Below are 23,329 nucleotides of genomic sequence, written 5' to 3' on the forward strand. Positions count from 1 at the left end.
CTTGATTAGCAGACAGAAGCTGGAAGCTGAAGCCTTCAAAGTCCAGGCTTGCAGAATATTATATTGTATGGAGACTAAAAGCTTCCAGGCCTAGGCCTAGGGATAGTTAAATACATAAAAAGCCATGTATTTGTCAAGCTTGGGTATGGGTCTCATGTCATACACTCTTCTGAGGAAATAAAAACTAAAATTACAAGAAAACAACAACAACAAAAACTCAGGACCACCTGCCCAGGGCTGGCACCCCCCTCCCCCAAGGAGGCTGGGTCCTCCCACATCAATCATTAAGCAAGAAAATGCCCTACAGACTTGCCTATATGCAATCTGATGGAGGCATTTTCTCAACTGAGGTTCTTCTTCTGGGATAAGTCTGGTTTGTGTTAAGTTGGCAGAACACTTACCAAGACAGACAGTAAGACCCTGATACCATGTTAGAACTGGCATCTTGTTCCCATAATTGCTGGATTTTGTCACTTTTATCTCTTTCCCTTCCCCAGGAAGGGCCTCTGCTTTTCTTGGGAATGTCATCACACTGTTAAGCAAGGCTCTGGGGTAGGAAGAAGAAAGAAGTAGGTGGGCACATTTGTCCAATGAAAAGAAAACAAGCTGATGCTTTGGTGGAAACCTCAGCGGTAGGCTTGCATCTGGCAAGCCTTCAAGGTCTGAGACACTGAAAACCTAAGCTGTTCGTGACTCTCTTTAGACTCTGTTCTGCCCAACCCCACACATACAAGGGACACTTCAGCACAGATGACCAAAATTGGTTTTGATTTCCTCCAACCTAGAGCCTCCTTGGCTGTGGTCTGAATGCCACAGAACTGAGAAGAAGGAGGGTAGCGAGCTTGAGCCTCTGACCACACCTCCCTCAAAGCCATCCCACCTCTCTCACACCCATGGTTCCCCCAGGGGCAGCTGAAAGGAGCAGAAGAACACACATGGTACTTCATTGGTGCTTTATTATACAGAAGAACCGGATATTTACATCTTGAGAATTTTTATATTTCACATGGCTTGGGGGGTGGGGGCCATGGGACTGGAACCCAGAAGGGATGTAGACATGGTGGGTCATAGGAGAACTTGGTAACCCAAAGCAGAGGTAGTCAGAGGGACTGGTGCTAGGAAGATGGGTGTTCCTCCTCCTCCTCCCATCTTTGCCCCACTTGCCTTCTGCCTGTTGCCAGTTCTTCCTTCTCCTTCCTTACTTTTAAGCCTTTACTTTTCCTGGAAGAGCAAACCCAAAGGAGCAGGAGAGGGGCTAAAGAGGAAAGTTAAGGCCCAGAAAGAGGCTTTGCTAACTCATAGTCTTCTAATTTTATCTCTACTTGTGTTTGGTTTTTCATTTTGCTGAGATGCTTAGCAAGCCATGGTCTACCATGAGTTCTCCTCTGATTTAAGAGACTGTGGTTGGCACTAGCTCATGGCACAGCACACAGAGCCCAGGCCAGTACATACCAGGTCCTGATATATCTACCATACCATCTTAGCCCCCGGATGCATTCTTTCCCGTGGCCACTATTTGGGAAGATTTTGTTAATGATGACAACAGAGGACTTATATGCTCTGAACAGTTCACTTTTTCATCCTGTGATCAGAGACAGATGGTCTTTCTTGTCACATCCAAATATGTAGAACAGAAACCTGGAAATTTGCTTAGAAGAAGACACACAGTCTTTAACTGATTACAAAGAAGATAACCAAAGGAATAACACGCGGACTCGCTAGAAATTTAGACCAAAACGAAATACAAAGGAAATTTAGTACCTAGTCTTATTTGGAGCAAATGTACACGAACTAGTTTTTGGAGGGTTTGTTTGTTTGGTGTTTGTTTGTTTTTCAGACAGTGTCTCATATAGACTTGGCTAGCCTCAAACTCATTATGAAGCTGAGGGCGACCCCCAACTCTAAATTTTCCTGCCTCTACATCCCACATGCTGGGATTACAGGTATGCACCACCACTCCTGGCTACATGTTTTTAATAATAGTTTATGGAAGACACTTCAACTCTCTTTTCACTTGCCTCCTCTTTAATTTGAAAGTCCAGCTTTGGCTGATGCCCAGACCTTTAGAAGCAGACAATAAGATGACAACAGTGTCATCCCAAAAGGGCTGGCTCACTTTCATAGAAGACATCCTTAAGGAACGATTTCTATATTCCTAGACCACCAACACATGGCCACTCCACACTACCTCAAGGCAGGTTCCTTAACTCCAAAAGTACCAATGATCCCACAGTGGTGGTGGCAGAAAAGCAGGAAATCTAGGTAATTCTCCAAACTAATGGCAATTTTGCCATCCCTGGGGAATCTCAGATTCTCAATTCTTGGGAAAACAACAACAAAATATCTTTCCCCACCAAAGGCTCTCAATCAGCCTTGGGGAAATAAAGAGATCAGGTACCCCGAAAGAGTTGATAAATAGGTTTGCCACCATTTAGTGAATGCCTACTCTGAAACTGACCCCATGACAGGACCCTAAGAAATTAGAAAGTCGGCCTTTTCTCCTGAGTCTTCAAGAGTCCAGGGGCTGGCTACTCAGTGAGTCACATGAGATTTAGAAATGTTTCAAGCTCCATGCATGGCCTCTGACTCATCCTTCACCCTACTTGTTGGCCTGTGCCAGAATTCTCACTGGGCACCTGGGAGACAGCAGAGAAACTGAGCTATGAAAAGGTAACTATTAAACTTAGAGAAGGACCTTTTCTGCTTGTTTTAAAGATGGACTTTTTGGAGAGAGGGCTCAGCCAGGGACCACAACAGGATTCAGGCAGAGAATGATGCTCCACTGGGCTTTGGGATCCAGACTCAGTTCCCAGGGCAATTATCACCTATTACTGAGTCTTGAATTCCTCCCCACTTCTTACCTTCTCTTCCTGAGATTAAATTCTTGTGTTTGGAGTGGGATGGGAGGCACTTGGGGAAGCAAAAGGTAAGAACGGTCAAGAGGGGAGAGGCAGAAGGATCAAGAGCCTGTTGGGAGCACCCAGGAGTCCCAGATAGCTACAGCATCCCTAAAATGCAATAACCGCATACAAATATCCCTTCTCTTGGATTGTCCACCACTCCCAAAAAAAGGATTGGGATGAGAAGAAAGGTTGTGGCAGTAGGCATACAATGTAAAACCATACAAGTTAGGGGGTCCCATAGAGCCACAGGCTTCCCAGCGTATTCCTTGCCAGGACCTGAGAATCTTGTCTTGCTGAGGGCAGAGATCTCATTAGTGCTTGTAGTTGGTGTGGGTTGGGAGCACACACAAGGGTCTCTTTCTTTCTGCCCTACCTTGTGGAAGAGGCACCAGGTCTCTGCCCTGGGTGATAAGTGGGGGAGAGGGGAAGACAGCAGAATGTGAAGAGGCTGTCCTAGATGGTGGAATCACCAGTCACCTCTGGCACTTCACCCCAGATTGGCTTCTTAGGGGCTTTCAAGGACAGTGGCATCTTGTGACGTCATAAGGTAGTACTCCACGGTGTAAAGATGAGTCCCCTGGGAGAAAACCATGCTATGTTCTGTGAAATATTTATAAGGATTCCATGAAAGGCAAACAGAAACCTATCGTCAAGTAATTAAGCTTAACTGCTGCAGTAATTAAGTTAAAAGGTCCTAATTCTCAGTACCTTTTAGACACTAACATGACCCCATGACTCTTAGAAAGGGACATAATATGTCATGTCTTCCAAAACATATTTTAACAGGAAGTACTTTTTGCATGGGCATAGGTAAAGATTAACGAGACACAGAACACATTTTATAGCCTATCCTCAAGTCACAGGGGAAATGCTCCAATGTCTTCAGTAGTTCTCTTCCGGGCCTTTCTCTGTGAGGTCTGCCTGCTCAGTTTGCACTCAATAATCCTGGCCCTGTTCTTTACTTTCCTACTTTCCCCTAAGCAGATTTCCAGGTCTCTGTTCTACGCATTTGGACTTCACAGGGAAGACCCAGGGTGAAAGTGAAGCTGAAGGCGGCCAGGTCAAAACAGCACCTTGGAAGCACTCATTGGTTTTGGCCATGGAGACAGAACAATGGAGCCAGGAGTGTTGGCCCTCCTGGTGTGGAGTTGTAGTTGTATTTCTTTTAAAAGCAGCCATCATTGGGAGGGGAGAGGACAAACAGGGAGGGATATTTACAAGTGAGAGGCCAAGAGAGAGCCAGAGGGCAAGAAGGCTCCACCTCCTGAAGAGCCACGGCTTGCCAACGTGGCTCCCTCTGCCCTCAGCAGCAGTTCTCCATTCTTGGGAGGTTGCGGGTTCCCAAACTGGGTTCCATCGGGCTCTACAAAATGGTTTCCCTCCAGCCTGGTAGCCCCTGGCTGATGACAGGAGATGAGGGTCACTGAAGGGAAGCCATAGGTCTGCAGCCCAGGAGGCTGCCCAGCCTCAGAAGCTTCCAGAATAAGATCCACATCAGAGAAAGCCACCAGCGCTTGGGTGGAGTCGCAGGAGCTCTTCTCCAGCTCACCGGCTGCAGCATAGGCCAGGGACCCCGTGGACCGAGGGCTTGGCCAGAGCCTCCGAAGGTCATCCCGGAAGTGAGGGTTGAAGAGCAGGTAGAGCAGTGGGTTGAGGCAGGCGGGCAGAGGCAGCACCACCAGAAGGACCGACTTGACAGCCTCAGGGGTGACAGGGAAGAGGCCCAGCATGGAGGCAAAGCTGAGGAAGGCCACGGGGCAGTAGAGGAGGCCATCAGCAAAGATGAGCCAAGCCACGTGCCGCACCATGGCGCAGTCCCACACGGCCTCAAAGTCACCCCGCGGCAGGTCACAGTAGAGCTTGATGTAGGCGCCGGCCACCACCAGGAAGCAGAGCGAATTCATCATCACCAGGGCCACTGCGAAGCCCAGGGCGGCGGGCCGGCCCTCGGGAGGGGCGTAGGGCAGGCAGAGCGGGGAGGCGCCGTACTCCCCCACCGAGGCCAGCGGCAGCGCGGCGGCCAGCCCGGCCAGCGCCAGGCACCCCAGTGCGCCTGCGCGGACGCTGCCGGGCGCTGGCGCCTTCCCGTAGGCCCGGACGCAGGTCACGGAGACGCTGCACTGCGCCGCCGCCAGTGTGAGCAGCAGCACCGACGCCTCCGACCCCAGCACGGCCAGGAAGCCCGTGACCTGGCAGCCCGGCCCGGTCTCCCAGCGGGCTCCGTACTCAGCGAACTGGCCGAAGGTCAAGGCGTCCACCGAGGCCAAGAGGGCGCAGGAAATGCCCGTCAAGGCGTTGGCGCCTGCGATCGCACCCACCACAAGCTTGACCGGGGACAGCAGGCTCGGTCCGCCGGCAAAGACTGTCAGCAGCACCAGCCCGTTACAGAGTACCGAGAGCAGCACGATGGCCCACACAGCAAGGCGGATGCCCCAGCTCTCAAAGAGGTGCTCGCAGGGCTTGAAGGGGCCTGTGAGAGAAAAGAGCAGGTGTAAGCCAGGGCCGGGGCTGCCAGAACTCACTGGCAGAGCCAGCCGCTATGCTCAGACAGGAGACAGTCTCTGTCTCAGAAATGCAGACTTGGCCTCCCTCAGAAAACTCCTGGAATTAGGGGAGAAACTACGAAGAACCTGCAAATAAAATACACAGAAGTATATGAGTGATAGAACGCAAACCCAGACCGGAGCAAATACTAAGAAAAGCAGTCTTTCCAAAGGAGCATGATTGGGACAGATAGAAGGAACAAGCTGGCAGACAGGAGTGAAGAAAAATTACGGCTGGAGGAAAGGCAGAATATGGAGCTGGCCAGAGTCAACCGTTTTTTGTTTGTTTGTTTGTTGTTGTTTTGGTTTGGTTTGGGTTTTTGTTTTGTTTGTTTGTTTGTTTTGGGTGGTGATGCTGCCCAAGCAAACACGATGTAGGCTGGTTTCCCTTGCTTTGAGTACACTGCGTGTTCATCATGCAATCAGTTTTTGGAAGACAAAGCATATGGTCAAAATATAGAAAACTCTGCCAAGCGTGGTAGTTCACACCAGCGTTCAGGGAGCTGAGGCAGGGGGATGATGAGTTTGAAGCCAGCCTGAGATTATAGTGAGACCCTAACTAAAAACAAAGAAAAAAATACTTGGAACTTCTGCAGTTCTCCAGCTTGACTCCACCTTAGATGGGTAAGATCCTGGCATTTTTCCATCTCTCTCTCCCCAGTGCCTATTCTTAAGTTGCCTTGTAACTTTTGGGCATATTATTTCTTCATTTCCTTTGGCTTCAGACTTGTTTTTCAGTATATTGCTAGGTAGCTTGGGAATTTAAGAGATTTCTGTGGGAGCTATTTTTAAAACATTTTTTCTGATTATGGAATAATAGATGGCAATTGTTGGAAATTTGAAAATATAACATGGAAAATTTTAAACTGTTTATGACCTCACCTCTAAAACAGAACTTATTATTTTGGCATATTTTTCCAAAGTTTTAATGTCCATATTTAAAATAAGTTGAGATTTTATTCTCTTTAAGTTGAGCTTTGCATAATTCCTCAAACCTCAAAAAACATATTTTCAATGGCTGTATAATAATAAATGCCCTATCATATTTATTTGGCCAATTGTGTGAGCTCTTTTAAAAGCAAGTTTAAGTTGGACCTTGTTTTTCAGAATGTTTTCTTTTTAACTCATCCTTGTTGATTGCTGATTTTCAGACTTGAAATTCCTGAGGTAGAGCTAGCTATTGAAGCATGTGTTTCCTAGCAAAATATTCTGTGTGCCGACTTGATCGACACTAGGGGGCGTTATTTTTCCACTAACGGTAAGAGCTGGTATTGAAAAAGGTCAAGGCTGAAAGCTTTCTGGGCAACAGGTTTAAGCCAAGAAATATGGAAACCTGGAAAACAGAGGTGGGATGAAATAGAAACAGCTAACTATTCGTCATTTTGTGTTTATTCTGAACAGTTCTTAGCCCAAGCAGCATTGTGGGTTTTTGTTTGTTTGTTTGTTTGTTTGTTTGTTTTTTGGCATGACCTGTTAGTGTTTTGTTATTTTGTTTCGGTTTTTGAAACAGGTTTTCAATAGGTAGCCCTAGCTGTCCTGGAATTCAACATATAAACCAGGCTAGTGTCACACTCACAGAGATCCATCTGCCTCTGCCTACTAAGTGCTGGGATTAAAGGCACAAACTACTATGTCTGGCTCTGTTGGCATTTTATATACAGGGAAGGGACTCTTCACACTTCAAAAACAAACAAACAAAAAACTTAGGTTATGTGGCATCAAGGGAAAAGAGCCCCTCCCCTTTCCAACAACATGGCTCTCATGGCTCCAGGTTAGACTCTAGAGGAGGCTTCCCAGAATCTAACAAAGCACTTTAGGAATTACCCAGAGACACCAGAGTTTTTCCACCCAGGAAGATTTTAATAAAGAAAACTTTCACTCTTCATGGGATGGAGAAGGCGATCTTTCAGAGCCCCACCTGGCTGTATGAGTCTGTGGTGTGTGTGTTTGAGAGCATACTCAGAAAGCAGCCACAGCAACCCCAGCGATGACATCAAGGCGTTCTTTCTCATTTCATGAGAGCAACTTTTTCCTAGATGCATGACCTCTGCTTTGGCTGAATTATAAAGGTTTCTTGACCCTAATCAGCCCCTGCTTCCCCTGTGTAAACACCTGAGGGAAAGAACTCCAGCTTCCCTCCACAAGGATTATAAGAGGCCCCCCACCCAGCATGTTGAGCATTGGGCAAAGAAAGTATCTGGAACATGACTGTAGACAAGCTGAACTGCTTCTTATTCAGGTAATTCTTCTTCAGTTTCCCAGCCACCCATCTCACCTGGGACAGGGCTGCACTGGACACTGGGGTGTGGCCTGGAGTCCTCCATCTCCATCTGGAGCTCCTCCAGGTCTAGGTCATCTGAGAAGGAAAAACAGAAAATGGCTAGAGTCCCAGGGCTTGGTGTCTGTCATTAAAGCCGCACCTTTGTCTTAACTCATACTTATTTAAGCTGATCTCTCGCCACCTAACTGCTCAACACTGGTCATCCAACAGCCCTGATATTTCTACTCTTGGGTATCAGTATTTGGGTAGCTCCATGTTCTCTGCTTGTGGATATTGTATATTTCTATTCTCTTCAATGAACATTTCACTCTCCACTATTCTGCATTTTTCTTGTTCCCAGTCATCTTTAGTCCATGAGTGCTGCATAAGCTGTGGCTGGTGGCTGCTCTAATAAAGAGAGCTAGTGATTACATAGTTACTCCTCCAGCCAGCCTGCCATTGCAATTCCATGTCCTCTTATCAACACTACACAGTAAGTAGAATGGTGGAAGCCAGGCGGTGGTAGCACACACTTTTAATCCCAGAGCTTGGGAGGCAGAGGCAGGAGGATCTCTGTGAGTCTGAGGCCAGCCTGGTCTGCAAAGTGAGCTACAGGACAGCCAATACTACAACAACCAGAAGAAGGAAAAGGAGGGAGAAGAAAAGAATGTTGGTGCTGGGCATGGTGGGCCCTCCTGTGATCCCAGAATTTGGTAGGTAGAGGCAGGAGGATCAGGAGTTCAAGGCCATCATCAGCTACAAAGCAAGTGTGAAGCAAGTCTGGGCCACATGAAACCTCATTCTCAACAGCAAGCATGAGCCTCAGCAGCTACGAAAAAGCCAGGCATAATGGCATGCATCTGCAGCCTTAGCATAGGCGGGACAAACAGATGGGGAGGACAGGATTGAGGAGGATAAGAGGATCCCTGGCCAGTTAGTCTAGCCAGTTGGTAAGCTTTGGCCCCAGTGGGAGAGCCTGGCTTTGAAAATTAGAGGGGAAGCAATAGAAGAGGACATGCAGCATCAGCCTGTGGCCCTCACAGGCATGTGCATCTACACACACGCCAAAGCAAACAAAACAAAAACAAAACCCCAGAGTGGTTTTTGGACTGAGCTGATATGTGAGGTTTAGCTTCCTCCATCACAGAGGAATAAGTAGAGGACTCTGCTGTACTTCTCCCCATCTTTGGCTCACGTGGTCTGCTTCCTGTGTATAACTTAACAGGTAAACATCTGTTAGGAGTTTCCCAGGAGGCTGGAAGTTTCTGGAGCTGCCCTTGAGCTGGATAGCTTCAGGGCAGGTGGAAGACCAAGTTGTGCCCAGAGTCCTGGCATTTCCTTCTCTACCTTTCAGCCCCCACCTGCCCATGCACTCCAGAAAGGATTTCCGAGACTCTTTAAAATCAAAATGCATGAATGAAATACAGGGGTGAAACCTACAGACTCTGTCTGAGGCTGGGAAAGTCACGGCCAAGGTGTTAAGTAACCACTCTACAAATAAAGAGGAAATCGAATCTGGCTGGAACAGCAGCTCCTGGCTTTCTTTCTGCTCCTTCCTTTGCTTTCACAGGAAGTGGGGGGCCCTGCCCTAGCTCCTGTTACAGACTGCAGGCAGCCCACTAACTCAACAGGCCCCGTGGTTCTCCAAGACCTAAGCCCAGCGGAAAGTTTCACCTTGTGGAAGGAAAAATTTCCATTCCTCTTTCCAGCCCTTTTTTACTCCCCCAAGGAGTATACAGCAGACATCCGGGACCATCCCTGGGGAATAGCTGTCTGTCTGCTGGCCCTAATAGTTGCCGGGTTCCTCCTCCTCTTCCTCCTCCTCCTCTTCCTCCTGAGAACTTGTACCCTCTTTGGGAGATGCTTCTGTCCTGTTCCATCCACTGGGATGGAAGTTCTCAGAGATCCCCAGACAGTACAGTATTCGACTTCCATAATCTGTGTTCTAGGTTATACAATGACACTGTTCCCACATATGTGCCCCTAACTCTCAAAGCAGTATTGACAGATACACTTTGCCTTGTATGGAACCCTCCTGTCCTCTCTCACAGCCATTGAGAGATGTGTTAACTTTTCTTAATGGAAAGATAAGGAAATTAAACTCGGATTAAAACATGCCAAAGTGTAGTTGGGTTTGGACTGAGTTCTGGGTATACTGTAGCTCCAGCATGAGATGCCGTGAGTCTCATGTAGCCAGGCTAGCCGTAAACTGACTCTGTAGATGATGATGACCTTGAACCCCTCGTCCCCTGCCTGCACCCTGGTGTGTGGTAGCAGCACACTCAGCTTTAGGTTTCATCTTTTTCTGTTCAGCTTCTCTGAGATATTGGGGGATGTTGAAGATGGAAAATTAAAATCCAGCCACAGGATTTCTTTCTCTATCCTAACCCTACTTGTGGTTGAGAACGTAGGGCCTGGAAAAAGAAAGCACCCTTCTCTCCCCTTTATCCAAGATATACTTTACAGTCAGCCCTCCAGAACCCCTTGGCTACCTACCTCCAACTTTCTCTTCCTCCAGAAATAGATACACCTGGCCCAAGACAACCTGTTCACTCAACAGGGCCATGTACTCAGTGGCCACTTAAATTTCACATTTGAACTCACAGGAAGAACAGAGGCAAAAAAAACATCCAGCCTTGGAGGCAATACTTCCCTGCAATGTTCTATTTACTTGTAAGACAAGGGTTTCCCTGTGTAGCCTTGACTCTCCTGGACTCACACTGTAGACCAGGCTGGCCTTGAACTCACAGAGATCTGTCTGCCTCTGCCTCTGCCTCCACAAGTGCTGGGAATATAGCATGTGCCACCATGCCCAGCTTGAGCTTTCTTTTTCAACAAGTGCTCTTGAGTGTGCAAACAGTGGGACAATTGCTTCCAGGTTGAAGGTATCCCCACTAACACTTCTCTAAACGTCCCTTTAAGATCCCTCTCTTCAGCCCCGATACCCTCAGCCCACGGTCCCAGCCACTCACAGTGGTTCTCAGCTTGTCCGGCAAGGAGACCCAGGGGCCTCTTTGGTGCCTCTTCTTCCTCCAGGTGAAGGTCCTCAGCCTGCCACTGCCCAGGCGTCTTGAAGAGGCTGGCACACATGCCGTAGGCACAGCACTGGTAGGCATAGGGCACCTCCAGGATCCTAGGGTCGGGGAGAAGCGCCTTAGTGTGTTCAGGATCTAAGAGCTCCGCCCCTGCTCCTCAACCCCAGAGGAGCTGCTCCCTCTATAGCAGTGGTGTTCAACCTTCTTCCTGCTGTGACCCTTTACTACAATTTCTCATGTTGTGGAACTGTTGCTACCTCACAGCTGCTGTTAGAAATCATAATGTAAATATCTGTTTCTGATGGTCTGAGGCAACCCTTGTAAAAGGGGTGTTCCACTCCCAAAGGGCTTGAGACACACAGGTTGACAACCACTACTCTAGACCTTTCTTTAGAGGAATCTTGAAGCTTGATTCCTGACCCCATAAAGCTCTGGAGAGATGTAGTCTTCTCTTCACTCCTTTTAACTGAGAAGGAGAGAGAAGCCTTCTGCCTATTCATTTAGAAGTCCTCACAGCAGGCTCAGAGTTGGGGGCAATTTCCCCAAGTCACACGGCACTCAGGGCAGTGACTCTTGTCTTACATTTAAGGAGGCACTAAGGAGGCCATGCTGGAATGTGACTCAGCAATGGAACACTTGCCTGGCACGCACACAGCTATTGGGTTTGATCTTAAGTTCTGGGGAAATGGGGGGAGGGCATGGATTCTTTTTATTTTTCTTTCTCCCTTTCCCTGTTTTCTGTCTTTTCTCCCTTCCTTTCTTTTTCCTCCCTTCATCCTTTCCTTTTCTTTCAAGACAGGGTCTCGTGTGACCCAGGCTCGCCTCAAACTCCACCTGTATCCAAGGATGACGTTGAACCACCCATCTTCTTTCTTCCACCTTTTAAGTATGTAGGACCCTGCACAACATCTCCCTTCCTTTCTTTGTGTTTGAGTGTGTTTGTACATGCTCCTATGCACACAAGCAGGGACCAGAAGAAGGTGTCAAGCGCCCTCCTTTTCTATTTTCCTGAGACAATGTTTCTTCCAAACTCCACCTGTTTTCTTGGCTAGGCTCAGAGCCGACAAACCCATTATTCTCCTGACTCTGCCTTCCTTGGAGGTGGGATTACAAGTGTGTATGGGATCCCAACTTATATATAGGTTCTGGGATCTGAACTCCCGTCCTCATAACTGCACAGCCACCGCCCCAGTGTCTCTTTCTCTCTTTCTTAAAAAAAATAAATAAAAAATAAAAACCACGATTTCCCTAGTGACTCTTTACCCTTGTCTTCTGTGAAACCAACACCCTGTCCCCTTCCCAGCGCCTGGCAGAAAAGAACTGGATTTTGTGCCCTCTGAGGGTGAGGACAGATGCCTTGGGCATCTCATTAGCTTGCAGCAGACAGAGCTTGGGCCACACAGGCTGCACTGCTGCTGCCACTACATGAAGGAAGCCTGGATGTCATTAGCACCAGGGACTGGCTGTGCAGCTTGTTTTCCATTCATCAGTGCCCTGGGCTCTGCCCCGATTCTGTGCCTCAAACAAGGATGGGATAGCCAGGCTAAGGAGAAAACAGGCAAGAAATAGGGAGGCCCAAGGAAGCTCCACAGCAGCTCACTCTCTGTCCCACAGGTCCCAGTGTCCTTAAGATTGGTGGTTGGGATATGGGGAATAGCTGAGGACAGCCTTGTCCCTGGGTACCTGACAGGAGGTTAGTTGAGCCAAACTCTAAGCCACCAGGCTAATCTCAAGGTGAGACCCTGTGGCTTTTTCAGTTTCTTTGTCCTCAAGTTGTCTGGGACACACCTCCTAGGCACAGGGCAAGCCAAGCTCTCACCTCAGTTTTGGGAAACTGTCCTTGGAGAAGGCCTGGGACAGGGCCAAGTTCCCTTTGAGCTTCAGGTGCATCAGGCCTCCCAGCCCCGCCAAGGGCAATGTGGTCAGCTGGTTGTCGGTCAGGTCCCTAGGACAGTGGATGATCAGGGTTATTGACATTCAGTGGGACTGCTGGGGGGGGGCAGGGCTTTGTTGAGGGTGTGGCCAGCGTGCCTGAGATGAGAGCAAGAGGAAAGGAGCAAAGAACAGAAGATAAGCACAGGAGAGACAGTGTGAGGCAAGGGTGCTTAAGGGTTTCTAGAGACACTGGCTATCAGCTCAGCCACCCATTCATTCAACAAACCTTCGGTGATAGCTGTGTATCAGGGGCTCTTCTAATGTAATGTCATATCATTCCAATATATAGGTAACAGAGCCCCACAACTGTCGTTTCTGGGTCTGGGTCCCATCCAGGAACCCTTGCTCACCCGCATGGGAGACCTCTCTGCTGTCTTCCTGTGTCCCATTCATTCCCTTTGCTTCTCTGATGATTGAATAGGCCAGAGTCAGACAGGGTAAGACAGAGCTGGCCATCCAACCCTACACAGGCGTTGGATCATCCACTCTGCCTTGCAGACCCTGCCTGGTAGCCACAGGTGAGGACACACATAACTTCTCCAGGAGACATTATTAGACTAAGCCAGGAGTCCAAGGCAAACACTAGGACCACAGACTGTGCGTCGTGGAAATAGCCCTGGACTGGCAGGCAGGAAACCTGGCACTGTCACCGACTCACTGTGTAACCAAAGAGAGTCACAAATCTGCCCAAGTTCCAATGGCCTCATCTTTCAAAGGATAAAAATAGCTCTCCTACCTATCTGGCAGGAGTATAGCAAATAGCAGAGGGAAGATGGAGGTGAGAGTTTTACAAGACCAAGGCCCAGAGCCCAGAGAGCCACAGACTAGGGAGACAGGAATTGCATGCTAAATGGGAGTCATGGTGAGTCCTTAAGCTGGCTTCTCCTTAAGGTGAGGGTCTGTAGCCTGATAATCTCCGAGGCCAGGAGGCTTGAGGAATCTTTGTGTTGGTCAGAAGGGCTCCATGTATGTGGGAATGCCTTTGGCATGTGACTTGGCAAGCAAGCCAGGGGGATCCCAGTTCCTTCTTACCCCTGTATAGTTAATACCCGGCACCACAGTGTATGGGCAACCAGGTCAGAGGCCCTTTTCAGCTGGACACAATGACCATGTACCAGCCCTGCATGCTCTCTGTTTGCATCCTACGTGACTTACAGAGTCCATGGCTCCCTACCACCTTGCAGCTCTCTGAGACCCTGGGTTCGCCATTAACCACCATCCTCTTGAATTGAGAAGTTCGGACACATATGCCATCTTTATTGGTGCATGTGGAGGACAGACAGGCCAGGGTAGAGGCGAGGGAGGGGATGTGATGAGGACTGAGGCTGCCAAAGCATTGCAGAACATTAGCAGATGATGCGATGCTCCAGGGTTTGCAGGAAGCAGGCTCTCTGTTTACCGGGCTCTCGGTGTGTCAAACACACCCTTAGAATGATTGATTAGGGTTCTCAGACTTCCCTCCGATGTATAGCGAAACATTTGTACAAGTCTCTGCTTAATGATGGCCCTTCTGTAACCACCGACCAGCCCACAGTTCTAACTGGTCCTCAGCATCTCAGAAGAGAGCTCAAGGGGTACTTACAGCTTAACCAAGGAACGCAGGGTTGAGAAGGCCTCAGGGTGGATGGCCCGGATGACATTCCAACTCAGGTCTCTGCGAGCAGAAAGCAGGAGGTAGGATAGGGCAGGAACATGTGGAAAAGGCATTTTTCCTATCCTGGGCCTATCTTGGGCTTGCTCTCACATACTTTCCATCTGACCTTCCCAAGCAACAGTGGCCTTAAGCCTTTTGGGGAAGGTTTCTACTGCCACCTAGTTCCCAACCTGGTTGTAGCCCCTGGGACGGAGCCATCATGTCTTGGTTCCAGAGCCTCAGAACTTCCTGGGTAATCACTGGAGAAGGGGTCTGCCTAACTATCCGGATGGGGAAGTGCCTCATGGGAGTGTGTGTGTGTGTGTGTGTGTGTGTGTGTGTGTGTCTGTGTGTGTGTAAAGGAGCTGTGGAACATACATGTCATAAGTGCTTAAACTGGACACATGTGCTATGGGAATGAACTTGGAGGGGATGGGGGTCCTCCAGATCCCCCATGGTGGTATAGGTACTCACAGAGCTTGCAAGGAGCTCAGTTGGCTGAAGGTATCTGCACGGATTTCCCAGATCCGGTTGTGCTGGAGGCCGCTAGGGCAGCAAGAGAGACTAGATGAGCCTGCAGGCCCAGACTCTGGCTCTGCTCCATGCCCCGCAAGCACTGGAAGGAAGACAGGAGAGCCCCCCACTTCTCCTGGCACAGGAAAAAAGGCCTAGCCCTCGGAAGTCACCAGAATTAAAGGGAACACAAGGGGATCCGGTTGCCTTGAGTAAGTGGGTCAGGAGACAAAGCCACAAAACCATCCCTGTGGCCCAAAAGGGAGTCAGCTTCCAGGGTTCCCACCGGGCCTGGCTCCCAGCCCAGCTGAAGTGCCCCCACTTTCCCCCACAGACATGGGTCTTGTAGACCCTAGCCTAGGCACAGGCCCTGCCCAGCCCTTGGGTAACCAAGTGACTGCATTGAGTTGAGAAGCAGAGTTCAGTAGTCTTATTGTCTATGATGTCAAAGACATTGTCATCCAGACAAACAGGACAAACCAAGATATATCTTCCCTGCCATGGCCCCATAAAGCATTGCCCTGCCTAGGATTGGGGGCAGCTACAAAGAACTCAGGAGACCAGAGTAGGTTAAGGAAACTAGAGATGGTCAAACTAAAGAAATTTTAAAATGAGCTTTTCCTTGTGAAGCCGAAAGCTCCTGTTGAGCCATGTTTACCTTTGTGTTTATGAGCATGCACATACGTGAGAATGTTGATGGGTTGTGGAAATTGAGAGCACATGCTCCCAAACCTAGGGCACTTCTAGTTCCCTTGAAGACTTCCTGTGTCTCACATAGAGTGCCATGGTGGCCCTGTCCCTCCACTGGCTCTAATCACAACTGTATTTTGCTGTTGCTGCTGACTCAGAAGGAGCCACCCTGAGACTCCTTTGGACACCTGTTCCTAGCCAGATCATCTACTGTTAGTCTTAGGCGGGGTGCCCTGTGGGCCTTGCTGGGCTCCCAGCTCTACATCGAGGTCCCACAGACTGAAGAGAGAGAAGGATTAGAGCATGCTTTAGGCCCTGGGCCCTTCTCTCAGACCTGCCCAGAGACTCTCCTGCATGCCTTTGCCCCTGGCCAGCCCCAGACTTACATTTCCTGTAGCTTCTGACACCTGTGCAGGCTGGGCAGCTCCTCGATCTGATTATGAGACAGCTCCCTGGGGAAGAGACAGGGCCCAGCGCAGGGTGAAGCAGCGGCTATGTGGAGGGCAGGGGCAGGGAAAAGCATCTGTGGCCCAGGCCATGCTGTCAAGCAGTTGAAGGTCAAAAAGGACGCTGCAGGACCACAGAATGGCCACCTCACAGTAGAGTACCATTGGATTTCTCTTCCCTCCTCCCTCAGAAGCCCCACTTCTTACTGAGCCTAGACTGAACCAACTTGGCTTTTTGATTTTCAGCTGGGCTGCCTAATTAACAGACAATCCTGCAGGACCCTGGATGTACCCTATGGAAAATAGCACCAAGTGAGGGGCAGGGGAAAGGGTGCTGAAACAGTCAGTAGGAAATACCGGCGCTGCTGAGCAAGAGCGTCAATGTTCCCCATGGAAATAAGGCCCCCCATGGAAATAGGGCCCCCATGAAAATAGGGACCCCATGGAAATAGGGCCCCCATGGAAATAGGGACCCCATGGAAATAGGGACCCCATGGAAATAGGGACCCTATGGAAATAGGGACCCCATGGAAATAGGGCCCCCATGGAAATAGGGCCCCCATGGAAATAGGGACCCCATGGAAATGGTGCTTATAACTACCATCTGTGGAGCTGTCGGGGAACAGAAGTGCTGCAAGCCCTCAGCGAACATCTGGCCCAAATAGGCACAGAACCTGAGGCCTGGGGCCTCAGCATAGCATGTTCCCAAAGACACACTGTCAGGTAATAAACAGACACTGGGTGTGGAGCCCGTCTCCCCAGATGTCAACATGCCCATCTTAAGCCGCCTTTAAGAGCCCTAGAGAGCAGTCTCAGGCTGAAGCTAGAATATAGGCGAGAAGAGCAACTGGAGCAACTTAAGTAGCTTCAGAATCCCAGAAGCAATGAACTCTTCTGCTTAAGTGTTGCTGAGCCCCTACTATGTGGTGCATTAAACACAGACTGTTTGCAAGTCTCACAAATTGACTCTCATTTTAAACAGGAGACTTAAAATCAGAGACATTAAAGAATGAGTCCAAATGATCACAGCTTGTGATAAGCAGAGTTGGTCTCAAACCACTTAGATCCGACTCCTGAGACCAAAGTCTTTTATCTTGAACAGGAGAGGACAGTCCCTCCCAAACAGATTCTCAGTTAGAGTCTATGCTGACCACTCTCCAGAAAGAGACGTGACCAACTACATCAGAAGCAGCAGGGCTATCACTGGGACACGGGGACAGGGGTACAACGCCAGGGCTATAGAATGCTCATGAGCCACTCACAGGATTCGGAGCCTGGGCAGCTGTTGGCACATTCCCGGTGGGAGCAGCCGGATGCCTGCTCGGGTCAGGGTCCTGCAGGGAGAACAGAGATAGAGCTGGCACCAGGCCCAGAGCCCTGCCATTCCCAGCCACCCATCTCTACCAATGGACCTGATACTGTCGTGGGAGGACAGAGCTGACAAAAGAGAAACGGGGGGTGAAGGGACGCATGGGAACAGGAAGTAGCAGGCTACCTCATCTGAGCACTAAGTTCTCCTGGCCTAGGGGAGCTGAGATAAGAGAGAAAGAGGGGATCAATCTATGGGCTCTGCTTATCCAATGCTCCCTACAGATCCAAAGCTACCCATGTATTTTCACCCCACCTCTCACAATGGTCCCAGAAACACTTAGGGCCTTAGGGTCTAAATGTTCCCTGGCCTTGGAGCCTTACAGGGGAGGGGCAGCCATGGCAATGAGTAGCTAGGAAACAGCTTCAGTGGGACCATGGGAACACAGTATACACTTTGCTCCCTGTGCCTGGGGGGAAGAGAAAGATAGAAAAAAGAGAAAGGCCCAAGGTTAGGGTGCAGAGGGTTGTGAGGGCAGATTGGAGACTGGGCTTGGATTAGGCACAGGGTAGCCTTAGAAAGACTCCAGGGCCAAGGTCATCCTTGGGAAACTGTTATTACTTTCATGGAAAAATTTCCACACGACACTGGGCTAGGAAGGAGACAATGGAGGCACAGAAGAGAGTGCCAGTCCCAGCAAAGCCATGAATGAGTTGTGCGGTGTGGGCAGGGAGTTGGCTTCCTAACATTTAAGTGCCTGCTTGGGTTTTTTATTTCATTTAATATGTTTGGGGGACCTACTATGTACTTATCTCAGGGTGCAGAGTATTTTCAGGGCCTGTTATATGCTTATCCCCATGACAGAGTATAGCACGGAGAAACTAAGAAAAAGGCTCTGTTGGACTCAAGCCTCTCAAAGTCAAAGGAAATGGGTTTCACAAGCCTGCTCCCGTCCTATGTCTTCAGGACACCATGGCTCAGGATCACGAGCTCTGAAACCAGAGCTCGCAAATCTAAGCACAAAAGAGGAATGCCAGCCTCCTCCCCACTTCCTGATGCCCCTGCCTTGCCTGGAGGCAGCACCACATCTGGAGATGGCCAAGGCCCTGGGGCTGAGCCAGTAGCAGAGGCAGACTACAGGATAGGGTGGCAGGAGGGGCATGTGGCCTGGAGAGCCTTCCAATATGAAGGGAGGTGGAGGAGTCCCCGGGGAAGGGAGAGGGAAGCCACTCACAGGATCTCCAGGCTAGTGGTGCCTTTGAGGTCTGGGAACTCCTGGATGTCAGTGGCACCATTCAAGGATCTGCAAACAGAGAAAACAGGCTCTGGAGGGTGGGTCAGGCATGTCAACATCTGTGCTCTCCGCCACAGCCTTCTGTTCCGGGGCCCTACCTTTTGTCATTTCCCTCAAGCCTCCTCCAAATTAGCCACTCTGTCCCCTGTTGGAAGTTGAGCCATGTTTAGCAGGATCCAATAATTTGTTTGTTGGTTTGGTTTTTGAGACAGGATCTCTCTTATATGTAGTTCTGACTGGCTGTCCTAGAACTCACTACACAGACCAAGCTGGATTCTAACTAACAGAGATCCACCTGCCCCTGCCTCTGCCTCCTGAGTTCTGGGATCAAAGGCATGATGGCATCACTATGCCCAGCTCCCAATCATTTTCTTAAACTAAGAAAGTGCCAAGATTGAGCCCAGCAACTCCAGCATTAAGGCCTTTGGCTTGTAAAAGGACAAAACCAAACCCAAACAAGGGATGTGTGAAATGTCCTAGGTTGTCACTGATTTGTTTTGAGATGCAGGTTCCTTTAACCCAGACTGGCTTCAAACTCATTATATAGCAGAAACTATCCTTGAACCCCTGATCCTACTGCCTTCACCTCTGGGACACTAAGATTATAAATATGTACCACCACTCCCGGCGGAACTGTGTATTCTGAAAGGCAAGTGTTGGGAGCAGTGTCACGTGCCTTTAATCTTAGCCCTTGGAAAGTAGAAGCTGGAGGATCAGGAATTGAAGGCTAGCCTTAGCCACATGAAAGCAAGCCTTGGCCACATGAAACCCTGTCACAAACAAACAAATAAACAAACAGTGTGTGAGAGACCCTGAGGGAAAAGAGTGCCACCCCAAAATGAGCCCATTAAGAGAAATGAAGGGCCTGGGTTCATGTACCTCAGGTTTCCTCTGTAAAATGGACCAAAGTACCTACCTCACAGGTTGGAATGAAGAGGAAGTGTGATCAGGAACATGAAAATGAAACCTGAGCCTGGAGGAGGTGAGCTGTGCACAGTGAAGTCACAGTACGATGCAAACAGTCCCTGGGAGCTTTTTTTTTTTTTTTTTTTTTTTTTGGATCCTTGGGCTTGGAATTAGAACAGTCAGGGGAGAAAACAAAGGCCTACCTTCAGGCAAAGTCTGAGAAAGATGGCATAGTGAGGGCCCCAAGAAGCTGTGCACAAGGCACTGGAGAAGCAGCCTGAAGGACACATAGAATTCAGAACTTTAGCCCTGTCCACTATTCTTCCTGTAGATGTATATGCAGCAAATACCACAAGCCAAATAAAACCAAAGTCCAAAGAGGTGCCCCTAGGTATGAAGAAGGGCTCTCTTCATCCACACAAGATACAGGAAGAAGCAACCATGTCATGAAGGTGGAGGGAGACCATTAAGCTCTGACAGAGCTGGGTATAGGTCTGAGAAAGCATAGGTCTAGAGAGCTGAAGGCCTCTCCTTCAGCACAGTAGTGCCTGGCCACTGAGGGGTCCACAGGCAGAGGGCAGGAGAGAGCAAGCAGGAGGGAACAGGGGAGAAGTCTGGACTGCAGCACCCAGCGGCAGCCTCTGGTGCTCACTTACAGCGTATGCAGTTTAGACAGGTACTGGAACGCCGACCTTCCCACAAACTGGATTGGGTTGTCATAAAAGTGTCTGGAAGAAAAAGACCCGAGCCCTAGTTCAGATGCTCACTGTTTTTTTCAGGTCCCTATGATTCTGGGCGGACACTCAACAGCTCTCCCACATTCCTGCCTTCTTGCCTTCTTGGCTCTTTCTAGCGGCCATCCCTTCTATTCACCCCCACAACCTCCATCCTCCAAAAACACACAGACCAGGAGCAGGAGCAGTACTCACATTGTCTGCAGAAGAGGGTTGCCCATGAAGGCCTTCTCTGGGATAGCCTTGATGTTGTTGTTGTGGAAACCCCTGGAAGACAGCACCCAGGAATGGTGAGGATTTGAAGAGAGGTGAGGAGAGGAAGGGCATGTAGCTCTTAGAGCTTTCTGACAGCTGACTAGACGGGTCCTGAAATCAAAAGAACCTCAGCCTTCAATCCTGCCTGTGCATTTTTGTCTGTTCAACAACATATTCAGCCTTTCCTGGTGTGTGGGTATCTGGGTGGGTACACACGTACTTATTAAGAGAAAAGCAGGACAGTTTCCAGGGGTTGGGCTTCAGAAAGCCTGTAAGAATAACTCCAGAGTGAATAGCTGAGTCCAGGTCTTAAGGAAGGAATCCACTCTTTGGTCATTTGTGTGAAGAGCCATAGTTGGCCCCCAAAATGGAAGCCATGGGTGTATGGAAGGAAAAGGTGGGTACAGAAAGGAAAGCACTCCCAGGGGATCCTGGGTAAGGGAGGCTGCTCCTGAAGTGAAGAAACATAGAAGCAACAGAGGGGATAAAGGGCAGAGTCAGGTGTTCCATGACCATAGGTTGCATCTATGGGTGGTGAGCAATGAAGTACCCCACTGAGTGTCTGGGGTCAGGAAGCCACGGACAATGTGTTTGTGCTGCTGGGAAGTTTGTGCTGGGCTGAAAAATCACACAGCCCAGTCTCAGCAGGGCTCTCAGCACCCCCTCCAACAGCAAGTCTCTGGCTTCATGTGCCCTAGTATCTGTGCACTTCTCTCCATGTCCTGTCGTCCCATGATTCCTTTCACTTCCGCTCAATATCTGTTCACCCACAGATATCTCTGGCCAACGCTACCCACCAAAGCTTGTTTGGCACTTTCTTCATTCCTTCTAGCCATCATGTTTGTTTGAGGAGCTCTTTTTGGATCTTGGGCTACATCAAGTTCTCAGAGGTTGAGAGACTTCAATGATAGAAGCCCTGTCCTCAAGCAGCTTTTTCTCAGTAGATGATGGGTGGTGGGTGGATGGGTGGATGGGTGGATGGGTGGATGGAAGGATACCTAAATGTGTATCCTTTTCCTCCAGAAAAATTCATGAACCTCCATGTCTTCTTAATTGGATTCTAGTCTTGCTGTATATTAAATCTCTGTATACCCCTATCAAGGCTGGTGTTCCTTTTCTGGTCATCCTCTACGTTAGCCACTTCCTGTCAGGTCTATGTTCATACTGTTCCACTGACTAAAACATCTGTCCTCTTCTACCATCATTGTTACCCAAATCTCATTCATCCTTTGGGACCAGGCTCAGGAGACCTTAGTCCATGGTAAGCTGTCACTCTGAATTCCTGTGGCTATTTTAGCCAATATACGATATCACAATGTAAGGCTGGATTTATGTCGCTTTGTCTTGTTCCTGTTTCACAAATGTTCCTTTGTGTTGTGGATGAGGTAAAGGATCCTTTTTTAGAGGATGTCATGTCTGCCTTGCCCGTGGTTTGTATTAACACTAAGCACAGCACCCAAGCTAGTGAATATTCAAATAGGATAATACATGGCTGGAAGTGATGCGCTCAGCAGGCAACCTGACGTCAATACCTGGAACCTACATAAACACAGGAGAAACGAGCTCCATAAAGTTGTTCTCCGACCTCCACATATGTGCTGGGCATGTGCATTCCCGCACCAACACAGGCATAATGAACACATGCACACACCGATCACATAATAAATGGCCATGGGGCTCCATGGATGATTTCTCAAACCATTTAGGGCTGCTACTAAAGAGTGGGCCTATAAAACAGCCTCCAGTTCTTCTCATTCTTCTTTAGACAGACAGCACAATGCCAAGCCTAGGCTGCAAGAGGTGGTTTCTTCCATGTATGTTCCCAGGCTTGATGGGCCCAGAACCATTTACAATGATGATACACCCCCCAGAAGTGTTCAAAGCCAAGCTACCAAGTGCTCTGACTACTGATGCTCTGGGGGTATGGAGTGTTTCCAACCACAGCTTTTACAAGGATCAGTCACAAGGACTATGGGAGGTGATTTGTTGAATGAGCTGGCCTCTGCCCCTGGGAGAAGAACCCGAAGACACCAGCAGAAGATCTTACAGTTCCTGCAGCCTGCCCAGGGTCCGGATGGCCACGGGGAACTCCTGCAGCTCATTATAGTTCAGGTCTCTGGAATGAAAAGCAGAGCAGTCATTAGCTCAGAGCTTAACGGGGCGTGTCAGGGTCCCCGAGACATGGAAACTTGGCTGTAGGGTTGGCCCAGGAGATGGGTTTTCCAATCTGTTGGATCCAGCTGCCAAGATCTGAAAACACATTTTCTGAATGTTTGGACTCCATTCCTACTCCACAAATCCTCGGGCTTGGAGCTTTCCTGGCAGCAGAACTGTTTTGAATGGGAATTTATTTTAGGGGTGTACATATCTGGATCTACCTCAGAATAATCTCTACAAAGCTCAGTAAAGTCTATTTTGGGTCTTTGGATTCATGGGATGGAAGAAGAGAGATAGAGAAGTGATCTTTAATGTGTTACTAGCTCTAGTAATTCCAGAAAGTTCTTCAGATTACAGCTACATTAGCTACAGCCTGTGCGGTTTTGTTGTTGAGACAAAATCTCCCTGCGTATCTCAGGTGTCCTTGAGTTTTTGATCCTCAGCCCTAGACTCCCAAGTGTTGGGGTTAGGGTTGTGTGTCAATACACTGGGTTGACTTTTTCCTTTGGATGGGATGGTGGCATGGGACTTACTCTTTACTTTCTCTGTGTTTTCCATTTTTCTTATTGAATGCATAATCAGAAAAGAGTGAAAGACAGTTTTTAGAGGAGCAGTAAGCCAAATTGGCCAGAAGGAGAGAAAGCAAGCTTTCTAATAAACTAAATGTGAACAACTTTTTAACAGTTTATTGGTTTTTTTCAAATTGAAATTTATAT

General features: G+C 48.9%; 1 protein-coding gene across 1 annotated transcript in view; it reads right to left on the reverse strand.

Moving 5' to 3' along the window:
* Positions 1–942: 942 nt before the first annotated feature.
* The window catches only part of Lgr6 (leucine rich repeat containing G protein-coupled receptor 6), a 118,343-nt gene continuing 95,956 nt past the window's right edge, over positions 943–23,329 (reverse strand). Inside the window, exons 7-18 of the mRNA XM_055598190.1 lie at positions 22,504–22,572; positions 20,397–20,468; positions 20,124–20,195; positions 18,502–18,570; positions 17,221–17,292; positions 15,899–15,964; positions 14,784–14,855; positions 14,259–14,330; positions 12,561–12,686; positions 10,679–10,839; positions 7,722–7,802; positions 943–5,373 (exon numbers count right to left, since the gene is read on the reverse strand). Of these exons, the coding sequence (XP_055454165.1) occupies positions 4,118–5,373; positions 7,722–7,802; positions 10,679–10,839; positions 12,561–12,686; positions 14,259–14,330; positions 14,784–14,855; positions 15,899–15,964; positions 17,221–17,292; positions 18,502–18,570; positions 20,124–20,195; positions 20,397–20,468; positions 22,504–22,572 (2,188 nt within the window). The 3' untranslated portion in view covers positions 943–4,117. The remainder of the gene's footprint in view (positions 5,374–7,721; positions 7,803–10,678; positions 10,840–12,560; positions 12,687–14,258; positions 14,331–14,783; positions 14,856–15,898; positions 15,965–17,220; positions 17,293–18,501; positions 18,571–20,123; positions 20,196–20,396; positions 20,469–22,503; positions 22,573–23,329) is intronic.

This window comes from Psammomys obesus, unplaced genomic scaffold, assembly GCF_907164565.1.
Source record: "Psammomys obesus unplaced genomic scaffold, mPsaObe1.curated_primary_1811, whole genome shotgun sequence".
NCBI lineage: Eukaryota > Metazoa > Chordata > Mammalia > Rodentia > Muridae > Psammomys > Psammomys obesus.